This window comes from Schistocerca gregaria, chromosome 3 (genome assembly GCF_023897955.1).
Source record: "Schistocerca gregaria isolate iqSchGreg1 chromosome 3, iqSchGreg1.2, whole genome shotgun sequence".
NCBI lineage: Eukaryota > Metazoa > Arthropoda > Insecta > Orthoptera > Acrididae > Schistocerca > Schistocerca gregaria.
The window spans coordinates 247,729,654-247,743,050 of NC_064922.1; the positions used below are offsets into that span (position 1 = coordinate 247,729,654).

At 43.9% G+C, this 13,397-nt stretch overlaps 2 protein-coding genes across 3 annotated transcripts in view; one reads left to right on the forward strand and one right to left on the reverse strand.

The window, feature by feature from the left end:
• The window catches only part of LOC126356270 (DENN domain-containing protein 5B), a 467,453-nt gene that overhangs the window by 214,325 nt on the left and 239,731 nt on the right, over window positions 1–13,397 (reverse strand). The gene's annotated exons all lie outside the window — the stretch shown is intronic.
• Window positions 1–13,397, forward strand: part of LOC126356274 (uncharacterized) — a 43,794-nt gene that overhangs the window by 24,958 nt on the left and 5,439 nt on the right. Inside the window, exon 2 of the mRNA XM_050007125.1 lies at window positions 50–212. Within this exon, the coding sequence (XP_049863082.1) occupies window positions 50–212 (163 nt within the window). The remainder of the gene's footprint in view (window positions 1–49; window positions 213–13,397) is intronic.

Below are 13,397 nucleotides of genomic sequence, written 5' to 3' on the forward strand. Positions count from 1 at the left end.
CAGCTCGCAAGTCTGCTGTGGCTAATCAGACGCACGTTGGCGTTCGCAGGTTCGGAGTGCCTCAAAGCGTGGCGCAAGCTACGAAACTGCTACATGAACGCCATCAAGCGGCGGAGGTTCAGCAGCAAGGCCGCACACACAAACAAGAAGTACACCAAGTGGAAGTTCGAGGACGAGATGTCCTTCCTGCTGCCCTACATGCTCAGTGGCAGGTAAGTGTGCCTGTTGCTTGCTGCACGCAGCGGCAATTTTCTCGCTACACACACACACACACACACACACACACATTACATATTTTTGAATAAATTGGAACAATACTAACTCAGAAATTAAAGGTATAGCAAGCTCACGATTGTACGGACTGATGCGAAACCGAGACTGCATGGATAAAATCGAAAAACAATCCAAAATACACATGCTCCTACAGGACAGTATTCTTTACTGTGGCTACAAAGCGTGATTTATATTGCATCTGGGAGACCACTGCAAAACGTAAGCTTTGCCAGGGGTAATCGTTACTTTAAAAATCTGTATCGCTAAATGCTGTAAAATTTCAGCTACAGGTTGCCTATGTAACGTCTTCCAGGGACAGAAATTTGATTTTCATACAGTGACCAAATTTAAATAGTGTTATAATCTTCTCATTAAGAGAGATAATCTTATGTTAAAGGCTTAACATAAGGCAAGTATTAAAATTAGAAACTGTGGGTACGCCTTGAGCCAGTGTAACTGAAGGTGCCCAAATTACCCCAAGCATATTCACACAGTATTTGAAAGAGAGTGCAGCTGGCAACTTGCGGCAAACTTTACACACAATTCCAAACGTTTTTTCGCTGATCCTCCTCCCCCCCCCCCTCTCCCCTCTGCCCACACACATAAAATAATTAAAGGGAAACATTTTTATCGTTTCCTAAATTTCTGCTGTTCAGGTAGTAAAATTTCAGACACGACGTTTTAATTTATTACTTGTTCATTACTAACTTTACAAGCAGTATTCACATATACCACTAAATGTAAATTCATAATTATAACATTGAATAAGTACACCGGGCACTGCCCGGTTGGCAGTGCGGTCTCACGCACGGCTTTCCGAGCGGGAAAGAGCGCCTGGTCCGCGGCACGAATCCGCCCGGCGGATGTGTGTCGAGGTCCGGTGAACCGGCCAGTCTGTGGATGGTTTTTAGGCAGTTTTCCATCTGCCTCGGCGAATGCGGGCTGGTTCCCCTTATTACGCCTCAGCTACACTATGTCGGCGATTGCTTCGCAAACAAGTTCTCCACGTACTTGTACACCACTATAGTCCACCACGCAAACGTAGGGGTTACACTCGTCTGATGTGAGGCGGGGGGGGGAGTGTTTGCGGTCCACCGGGGGCCAAACCGCACAATAACCCTGGGTTCGGTCACAGGTCATAGAGTAACATGTCTTTGTCTGTGGTTCGGTGTGGAGCGGCGGAGGGGTGAAGTGGGCTGCGATAGTTGTGGGGTTGCGGACCGTTGTGACTGCGGTGGGGACGGAGCCTCTAGGTCGCCGGTTAACATAACACCGACAGAAAAAAGTCGCAACGCCGAAAAATAATTAAAGTAAAGCGATAAAATTTCGGGAATACATTTGTCTAGATAACTCATTTAAGTCATTAACTTTATGCAAACATGTGAACGTGCTTGCATTGTGTTGTGTAAGTGCCGGATGTCAGTTTGTGGGATAGAGTTCTATCCCTGTTGCACTTGGTCGCTCAGTACATGGACACGCTGAAGTGGTCATCCGATGATGTTCCATATGTGCTCGTTTGGAGACAGATCTGGTGATCGAGAAGGTCAGAGCAACATGTCGACATTCTGTAGAGCAATCTGTCATACGAAATTGCACTCCAGACAATAACTCCAAGTCTATGTCCAGTGTGCCCAGCACGCAGACAGGTTGGTTGCAAGCGCTCACCTAACCTCCTCCTACCCAACACACGGCCCCCACTGTCACCGACGCAGAACTGGCGTCCATCATCAGAAAACACATCAGACCTCCACCTTGTCCTCCAATGAGCTCTCGCGTGACACCGCTGAAGTCGCAAAAGGCTGTGCAAGCTGCAGGGCGTTTGGCTCGGAGCCGACTTTGAAGAAACCGATTTGTTACAGTGCGTTGTGTCAGCTGCTGCTCAAGTTGCTGCTGCAGATGCAGTAAGATGCGCCGGAGTTTTACGCCTAAGACGATTGTGCTACGTGGTCGTCTGAAGCCCTGTCTTCTTGCGACCATATTAATTCTCGCGATACCGCAACCAGGTATCATGTGCAGTGGCTACATTCCTGCCAGGTATTGCAGGAATATCACAAATTCAAACTAAGTGAGGTGTTGGTAATGGCGTCTCTGTTGCCTTAAAGGCATTCTTGACTTATATCAATTCATCACGTCCAGTCTCAAAGGTAACTAAAGATCACAACCGTTACAGCGTCTATTTAAAGCAAACCTGATATGCATCCTCATAGTGGCGCAACTAGCGCCACTCATATGTGGGCGCAAAATCTGAATAGACATCTTTCAGATGTAAAAAATGGTTCAAATGGCTCTGTGCACTATGGGACTCAACTGCTGTGGTTATTAGTTCCCTAGAACTTAGAACTACTTAAACCTAACTAACCTAAGGACATCACACACATCCATGCCCGAGGCACGATTCGACCCGAGGCACGAACGAACCTGCGACAGTAGCAGTCGCACGGTTCCGGACTGCGCGCCTAGAACCGCGAGACCACCGCGGCCGGCCTTTCAGATGTAACTTTCGAAATTTGTGGTAAGGTCAAGGGGACCAAACCGCTCAGGTCATCGGTCCCTAGGCTTACACACTACTTAATCTACCTTAACCTAACTTAACGCTAAGGACAAAACATACCCACCGTAGGGAGGACTCGAACCACCAACTGGGGAGGGAGGGGGGGGGGGGGGGGATGCCGCACGAACCGTTATAAGGCGCCCGACGAGACCGCACGGGTACCACGGAAACAAGCCTATCTACTTTCGTTTATCTCGCACAACTGCTTCTTTGTGTTACGGTTCTTTTTTCCGCCAGTATAGTCCAGCAGATATAACATTTAAGCATGTGAGTTAGATTCTTTACAGAATCGGGGATAGGATTACTGACTACACCTAAAACATTGAATTTCGGATCACTTTCGGGAAGTATTTTTTCCCCCTTCTTTTCTTTCTGCCAATTGCTTTTCCCCTATCAATGGTTCTAATTTTCCGGAGAGTTAAAACGTAGTTACAAGGTGAAAATTCGTTTGTACTAGATACTGTAATATTACATCGACGTATTTCAGTGTCTTTGTGCGCGCTATAACTGTTCCTTGATCACATAGTCTCCGCTCTTTTCCTTTGATCAACACAGTTTGTTCATTATATTCGCGTCACCTAGTTGCTCCAGTCTCGGTTAACAGGCATCAGTATTTAATCCCTCGCGACTTTTTCCATCATTTGGGTCTTCACTACCACACAATATGTTTCATAAGACTGGTCGGATGAGTAGCAGTATCACATTCCTTACTACAACCTTGAAACCACACTGCCGAAGACAACGATATCCGCTGAAAAGATACAAGAGTGACATGCATATTCAAAACATAATATTCGTACTAATTACTACAGGATACTTCAGGTTTCGTTTATTATTTCTTCCAAAATTGGCGTCTACGGATAATTCGCAAAGTGGATAGCCCCCTGCCTAATAATCTAGAACTAAAAGCTTGCTTTAATTCCTTAAGCGACCAAGTGTATCAAGAGCTTGTCTTTAATTGTAAGGTAAATGCTTGATCTAGAAATACCATCCTAGATAATTTCCGTGGACGCAATACCAGTGTGGCTCAAAGGGAAAGGAAATTTTTAAATGTCATCTTGCTTTCAGCTATTGGTGTTTTATTTTACGATTGCAATTTCGGCATTAATCCGTTTTTAAGCACGTACAAATAACAATACAACGCAATGAGCAAATTTCGTAGATCATTGAAAACTGCATAATACCGAAATTGCAATCGTAAAATAAAACACTAAGCAAAATATATTAACAAATTTATTGATGCTGTGGACCCATAAGTAATGGAAACGACACTGTAACAGTCTGCCCTCCTCATTGTGCGGGAAAATGAAGCGTACCTTCAAGCATAACTTTTTTTTTAGGAATTCGCTGCTAATTACACTCTTGCAGCCTGTACTATTCCTACAGGTGTCAATATACTATATATATTTCAAGAAGTCCGCAGCTCGTTGTCTAGGGGCTAGCGTAGCTGTCTCTGAATCACGCGGTCCCGGGTCGGGATTTTCTCTGCCTGGGGACTGGGTGTTTGTGCCGTCCTCATCGTTTCATCATCATTCATGAAAGTGGCGAGATTGGACTGAGTAAATGTTGGAAATTTGTATGGGGGCTGATAACCCCACAAACCAAACATCATCATCATATTTCCAGAAGACTATGGAGCCCTGATGTGAACCAAACTCGCTTTTATGGATAAGAGTGTGCCGATAGAATGATAATGGTCGCCTAAATAGTGGAAGAGAAGCTGGAATGTTGCGTAACACAGTCTAGCGTAGATTGCTATTTCTTCAGATTTCAGCGTTTGCTGGATGAAAATCGTGTATGTGAGAAGACGAATGTAGAAAGGGTGCTACGCCTCTCCAAACTTACGTTCTGTTCTTCTGCCGAAGCTGTCTTCCAAGGATTATATAAGGGACTCTCAAAGGGAGAACGTGCCTTATAGTCTAACAAACATGATCCAAATATAAATGTAAATTGGAAATACAAGTAACTACAAGTTTCTGTAGAGATCGCACGTGTTCCTACCGTCATCTGTGTATTACTATGCTTGATTTCTATTGTCTGGCATTCGCGACTCGTAGAAAGTAGCTCAGATGCAAATCGCACCAACGCTTTAGAAGGGGTGCTGCCGGTTCTTATATTCCAATCGCAAGGAATTTTTTTGTAACGCTTATGACCTTAAATTAGTTGTTATACCTTTTTTATAGGATCTGACTGCATAGTAGTTCCAGGTGCATAAACACCTATTTGCACGTATTTCTCACATAGTTTTGGCTCCAAGGCCATTCTCAAGCTATCAGCAATCACTTAACCTGAATATAAAGACATGCGCCAAGTATTTTAAAGCGAAGTAATAGCATATACACATAGTATGAGTGAAGTTTTGTTACATTACAACTCGTTAGAATGAAACTTCCTCGCAGATTAAAACCGTGTGCCGGATTGAGGCTTGAATCTGGGACCTTTGTCTTTCACGGGCAAGAGCTCTACAAATGTGCTCGATTAGCTCAGTCGATAGAGAACTTGCCCGCGAAAGATAAAGGTCCCGGGTTTGAGACACGGCCCGGTACACAGTTTTAATCTGCCAGGAGGTTTCATATCAATGGACACCGATGAGTGAAAAATTCATTCTGGAAATCGTTATAATGTTTAAACAATGCGACTTTTACTCGCTCGGATGTCGGTCGCAGGTTGTGCGCTGAGGAAACAGAAAGACGATCACCGCAGTTCCCAATATCCTTACGTAAATTGTGACACTTTACGCTCCACGTAAATTGTGACACTTTACGCTCCAGTTTCTTCCATGTTGCCACCAAGGTCATTACGAATAAAACAGTAAATAAAATTTTGTATTTGTGGGGGCTCACAGCCTCCAGATGCTTAATAAACCTAATAGTTCGTAGTAGGCTGTAATGCTACGTTTATTTAATCGTGCGACTAGCCAAAATGTCGACTAAGCGTCATTGTCAAGCACGTTTATAATATCTCTACTTCATGTCATTTTCAAATCACTTTTAATTACAAAGTGCAAAGTGACCATATTCCGTCATTTTACGAAAAGTCCACACTACAGTGACACCTTTTAAGATCGTATTCTGAACTTTGCTCTAAGTACAATAACATGGTAGCTCTAAGTACAATAAAATGGTAACTGAGCTATCCTAGTAGTGCTCCGCAAGTTTTTCGCGTTGACACCCGAATCAATATTCCTAGTTAAAATCGTATCCACGCAACACCAATTTATAACGTTACCCGCGCATGCACCCATGCTGGTACGTCCAACACAAAGTTCGAGCGACGAGATAAGTACTTAAGAATCTATTTTAAACAAATCACTATGCCACTAATCAGAAATGTATATTGTGTAAAAACAAAACGCCACAACGCAAAATGCATCACCACATGCCGAAACGAAACATGGAAGGGCGAGGCACATGGAAACGCCCCAAACTCAGTACATAACCATATATTTGTCATTCCATATGTTGAGTTGCTTTGATGTAGCCTTCCAGCTGTATAAGCTTCTTCATCCCAAATAACTACCACACCTACATGCATCAAACTGCTTATTGTGTTCGTATCTTGGTCTTCCTGTACAATTTTTCCCCTCATACTTCCCTCTAACCCTATCAACCGATTCCTTCTTTTAATCAAGTTATGCCAAATTCCCGTCTCCTTCGTTCTATTCAGTACATCTAACCTTCAGCATTCTTCAGTAGCATCACATTTCAAAAGCTCTGTTCTCTTTTTGTCTGAAATATCTATCGACTTCGTTTATATTACGTATTACCATAGTGGGAACGAAAACTTATGATCTAATAAATACATAACGAACAGGGTACAAAATCTTTCTTGGGCACGCGGTGCGCCTGGCGCTTTAGTCTTGGTTAAAGCAGAGATTTCAGTTAATACGGCTTTCGCAACGTTTGAAATTATCAGATTTTTAACTTCCATTAACGCTGCTACCTGAAGGTGAAAAATGTTTTCCATGTAATGCCCTTGGGACACCACGGTACTCGGAAAATGCTGATGCTGCATGGTCTCATAAAGTGATGCTTTCTATTTATGGATTTTATTATGTTTTTGTGTAAGCCATTTGCCGAAACGGAATAGTACGGCAGTATAAAATTTTAGCGAGCAAAACAAAAAAGGTTACCAAAAGAAGTATTTTCAAGGTTTAAACTGTTTTGTACACATCTCGCTGGTATTATAGGTGAGCGCCGCGACGGTTGAGCGTCATCGGGAGCGCCTACTGAGCGGACAACCCGCAGAGCTCAGTTGTATTGCAGTGTCATGAACCCTTCTAGGCGCAACCCGTTGAGTGCATAGCCACTTTTTCAACTCTATGCAACAGACGGGACGTATTTCCTCGTAAGACTACATGTTAACATGGCTTCTCCGAAAAGTTATCAGCACCGCAAATTGTTAAATAGCAATTAAGTCAAACCTGTCCGGTAGTGCAAAACTATACCGTAGAAATTAATTATCATATCCTCAGCAGCACACAAGATTTGCTGCTTAACTAACAAACCTGGCAGTTAAATATCAGAATACTGCGCTTTTGGTAACTGGCCACGACCAAATTAAGCCGCCTCATAAAATAAAGCGTTAAGAATTCTGCGTGGCTCTTCTGGTCAATATTCACGATTCCTTGAAGTGCAACTGTTTGATACAGTAATGCAGCCTATATTTGACAGCGAATCAGTTGATGCCGAGAACGTATCACTGAATCGACTGTCGATGCCATCGCCCCATTTTTGTACAACTGCCACCAATAGAATCTTCAACTTTAACCTGCCTAAAGCGTTGAAAAAAAGCGCAACGTAATAAGACACTAAACTATTTAGGATACGTTTTAGAGGCTTTACTCAAATCTCAGGTGCACTGCTCCCAGGAACATCTGCAAATCCTGTACTACTTCTTCCTAGTGTAACTTTCCTGGAGAGCATTGCATTTAGGCTTAACACATTCACTATTTTCTACAAGTCTGTAAACAATGAATCGTACCTTTGCTATGGTTTTATTTCTTATTATTCTGCTTCTATTACTTATTTAATTGGTGAGTTAGTCAAAACTGCAGATAAAATTTTTTATCAGTTGTTTGCTCCTCGACACTGTTTGACTTACGACACTGACTTACGATGTGGCTGTAGATTTTGCTGACTGAGTTACAATGTAACAACGTGGCCCCACAGTCTCAGCGCGACATGACGGGGAATTTATTTGTCCTTATAGCAACTTTACACACAACCAATGTAATTGTATCGACAATACCGACATTTCATCTTTTTCTGTGAATTTATATGAAAACATCACGCTACTGACAGTACTTTTCGACTTATTCATTTGTTGGTTTTCTGTTACATTCACTTTTCGTTAAGTCTGTTGCTCTGTGCACATCCGTGAGGAAACGCCGCCTGCAAAACGGCGTTTGTCCTGTATTTAGCACGCTGTGCAGATTCCCTTTACTATGCTCCCAGGCATGTGGACTGGGAAGTCACTTATGCTAGATTTATGATCCCAGATATTAAAGCCCCAACAGCGCAATTAAAAGTGTCACTTGGATGTGGAATAAATAAATGTGAATCGCTGGGAAGAATCTATATTTTAGCGCTGGGAAGAATCTATATTTTAGCAGTACGACGCGTTAAAGGTTCCGAACAATTTGGCAGTAAGTGACTGCTTCGCCCGTAGATCATTTGAATCCAGTCTTGGGGAAGTGGATGTAATAAAACATGTGTTGTAAAATACGTCACCTCCCGAGGTCAGTGGCTAATACGTGTATGGTTTTTCATCCTCACTCTGTAGAGCCTAGCCTAGCCTAGCCTAGCCTTCAAGATATCGATACAGATACCGGGAGTAATGGAAATACGTTCAAATTACCATTACTAAATCGAAAAGAAATATGCGACAGCAATGATAGCAGCCAGGTGAAGAATTCGTCTTTCTGTGATGGAATAGGAACGAGACGCACGAAGGCAGGTGCATGTATTGGAAATCGCGGCACTTTGAATAACAAAGAGATTCCGACTGAGCCTGTTTTCAGCTGCACGTGGCGCTTTCGCGTGACAGACATTTGAATTTCATGTTCATCGCTGCCGAAGGCTTTGTCGTATATGATTTGCGCGCTGCGGGTTGGTACTATTCAGAAGGAATAACAGCGCAGACCATGGCGTGCTGTACGCTTGTACAAACAAAAGATAAAGTTGTCTTGCTTAGATGAGTCTGCGGAGGGGTGACGGGGAGTGGGGGTGGCAACTTATATTGATCAAATAGCTTTGAGATGTCACGACAAAGGGTTCTGGGTACACTTGCTACAATGGTCGGATCACAGTAACAAAGTGATTGACAGCTAGATGTTTACAGAAGAGCTTCCACAGCAACAACTAGCCACAGAAAGAGCTTGGTCGCGCCTGCTGTTTGCCGTTGGCATACCTCTCTGCGTGTTACAGTTACAGCCACTAACGTAACTGTTGTGCTTTGTTTTCGTTACGTGCTTTACTTCTTTGTACTGATTTTTTAACACGCAAAAAAGTCTGCAGCTAAGAGTGAACTAAGCAGAAAACTGAAAACGCTATTTCGTCCCTTAAGGGTAAAATTCGGTACGGCAAGTTAACGCGAAAAGAAAAGGGCATGCGGATAACTGTGAACCGACAAAATCGTCCCTTTCCGTACATGTCAATAGTATCTTTATTCTGGTCCAGGTATAGTCACTATACTTAAATTATCCACTATTTTTATCTCCCTTACTGGAGTAGAACTGTCTTCAGCGATGAGTCCTGCTTCGAACTGAGCCCCAGTGAGCAGCGAAGACGTGCCTGTGGGACGCTCCAGACAGCGATAGGATACCAGATTGGTAGTCTAGGATTGCCATTTTTTTAATAACAAATGTAAATGTCGTGTGACTATGTCCTCCCGTCGGGTAGACCGTTCGCTGGGTGCAAGTCTTTCGATTTGACGCCACTTCAGCGACTAGCGCGTCGATGAGGAGGAAATGATGATGATTAGGACAACACAACACCCAGTCCCTGAGCGGAGAAATTCTCCTCTACAGCCGGGAATCGAACCCGGGCCCTTAGGATTGACATTTTGTCGCATGATCGACGGTTCGCCAAATGTCGCCAGAGAAAAGGGGAAGCTGAGTTTTGCCCTGCTGATTTCTGGACTTAAGCTTTTCTGTCTCAAGGAAAATTATTTTCGGTTATAGAATATGTTAAAAAATTACGAGGGGAAGGGGGAGGGGGGGGGAGCATCCGACTACCCTAGGACCGGAGTACTGTTTCGGTGCAGCTCTCCGTGTTAGTCAACTGTCTCTTCATTTCTGAATACCCATTGAAACCTGCTTACTGTAGTTAAGTCTCGGTCTCCCTCTGCCGGTTTTTTGACACCAGACTGCTATTTCCTCAATGGTTCAGGATATTCCCTACCAACTGATTCCTTCTTTTAGTCCAGTAGTGTTGTACATTTCTTTTTTTCCTCAATGCGACTCAGCGTCACTACATTAGTTATTCAGTTGATGTCAAATACACATACTGAAATAAAAATTAATGAGATCAGTCGTTGCTATCAAGACTGTCAGTGAGGTCCCTTACACATACAGTAATTTAATAATTTTTAAGGTATGTTGTTCGCAGTCGCAGTTTTACTTGTAAAACTTTGGTACACCTGCCTAATATCGTGTATGGCTGCCGCGAGCACGCAGAAGCGCCGCAAAACGACGTGGCGTAGACTCGACCAATGTCTGAAGTAGTGCTGGAGGGAACTGACACCATGAATAACGCTTGCAGTCTATAAATCATTACGAGTACGACGGGGTGGAGATGTCTTCTGACAGCAGTCATCTACATCTACATCTACATCCGTACTCCGCAAGCCACCTGACGGTGTGTGGCGGAGGGTACCCTGAGTACCTCTATCGGTTCTCCCTTCTATTCCAGTCTCGTATTGTACGTGGAAAGAAGGATTGTCGGTATGCTTCTGTGTGGGCTCTAATCTCTCTGATTTTATCCTCATGGTCTCTTCGCGAGATATACGTAGGAGGGAGCAATATACTGCTTGACTCTTCGGTGAAGGTATGTTCTCGAAACTTCAACAAAAGCCCGTACCGAGCTACTGAGCGTCTCTCCTGCAGAGTCTTCCACTGGAGTTTATCTATCATCTCCGTAACGCTTTCGCAATTACTAAATGATCCTGTAACGAAGCGCGCTGCTCTCCGTTGGATCTTCTCTATCTCTTCTATCAACCCTACCTGGTGCGCATCCCACACTGCTGAGCAGTATTCAAGCATTGGGCGAACAAGCGTACTGTAACCTACTTCCTTTGTTGTCGGATTGCATTTCCTTAGGATTCTTCCAATGAATCTCAGTCTGGCATCTGCTTTACCGACGATCAACTTTATATGATCATTCCATTTTAAATCACTCCTAATGCGTACTCCCAGATAATTTATGGAATTAACTGCTTCCAGTTGCTGACCTGCTATTTTGTAGCTAAATGATAAGGGACCTATCTTTTTATGTATTCGCATCACATTACACTTCGCTACATTGAGATTCAATTGCCATTCCGTGCACCATGCGTCAATTCGCTGCAGATCCTCCTGCATTTCAGTACAATTTTCCATTGTTGCAACCTCTCGATACACCACAGCATCATCTGCAAAAAGCCTCAGTGAACTTCCGATGTCATCCACCAGGTCATTTATGTATATTGTGAATAGCAACGGTCCTATGACACTCCCCTGCGGCACACCTGAAATCACTCTTACTTCGGAAGACTTCTCTCCATTGAGAATGACGTGCTGCGCTCTGTTATCTAGGAACTCCTCAATCCAATCACACAATTGATCTGATAGTCCGTATGCTCTTACTTTGTTCATTAAACGACTATGGGCATCCCAGATATGCTCAATAATGTTCATGTCTTGGGAATCTGGGGGCCAGTGGAAGTTTTAAATTCAGGAGAATGTTCCTGGAACCACTCTGTAGAAATTCTCGGTGTGGGGTGTCGCACTGTCCTGCTGGAATTGCCCAAATCCGTCGGAATGCACAATGGACATAAATGGATGCAGTTGAACAGACAGAATGCTTACGTGCGTGTCACCTCTCAGAGTCGTATCTAGACCTCTCATAGAGTCGTATCAGGTGTCCCACACCATTAAGAGCCTCCAAGTTTGAACAGTCCCGTGCTGCCATGCAGGGTCCATGGATTCATGAGGTTGTCTCCATATCCGTACACGTCCTCCCGCTCGATACAATTTGAAACGAGATTGGACCGACCAGGCAACATGTTTCCAGCCATCAACATTCCGGTGGTGGAGCTGCCGGGCCCAGGCGAGGCGCAAACCTTTGTGTCGTGCAGTCATCAAGGGCACACGACTGGGCCTTCGGCTCCGAAAGCCCATATCGATGTTTCGTTGAATAGCTCGCACGCTGACACCCGTTGATGGCCCAGCATTGAAATCTGCAGGAATTTGCGGAAGGATTGCACTTCCGTCACGTCGAACGATCTTTTTCCGGCCGGCCGCAGCGATGTCTGTTGTTGTATTTTGGAACATGTATTATGTTCGAGTATAATGACTTTCCTGGAGACTAGAAATCTGCTCTGTAGGCATCAACATGGGTTTCGAAAAAGACGATCGTGTGAAACCAGCTCGCGCTATTCGTCCACGAGACTCAGAGGGCCATAGACACGGGTTCACAGGTAGATGTCGTTTTTCTTGACTTCCGCAAGGCGTTCGATACAGTTCCCCACAGTCGTTTAATGAACAAAGTAAGAGCATATGGACTATCAGACCAATTGTGTGATTGGATTGAAGAGTTCCTAGATAACAGAATGCAGCGTGTCATTCTCAACGGAGAGAAGTCTTCCGAAGTATGAGTGATTTCAGGTGTGCCGCAGGGGAGTGTCGTAGGACCGTTGCTATTCACAATATACATCAATGACCTTGTGGATGACATCGGAAATTCACTGCTTTTTGCGGATAATGCTGTGGTATATCGAGAGGTTGTAACAATGGAAAATTGTACTGAAATGCACGAGGATCTGCAGGGAATTGACGCATGGTGCAGGGAATGGCAATTAAGTTTCAATGTAGACAAGTGTAATGTGCTGCGGATACATAGAAAGAAAGATTCTTTATCATTTAGCTACAAAATAGCAGGTCAGCAACTGGAAGCAGTTAATTTCATGAATTATCTGGGAGTACGCATTAGGAGTGATTTAAAATGGAATGATCATATAAAGTTGATCGTCGGTAAAGCAGATGCCAGACAGATTCATTGGAAGAATCCTAAGGAAATGCAATCCGAAAACAAATGAAGTAGGATACAGTACGCTTGTTCGCCCACTGTTTGAATACTGCTCAGCAGTGTGGGATCCGTACCAGATAGGGTCGATAGAGAGAGAGAGAGAGAGAGAGAGAGAGAGAGAGAGAGAGAGAGAGAGAAGATCCAACTGAGAGCAGCGCGCTTCGTTACAGGATCATTTAGTAATCGCGAAAGCGTTACGGAGATGATAGATAAACTCCAGTGGAAGACTCTGCAGGAGAGACGCTCAGTAGCTCGGTACGGGCTTTTGTCGAGGTTTCGAGAACATA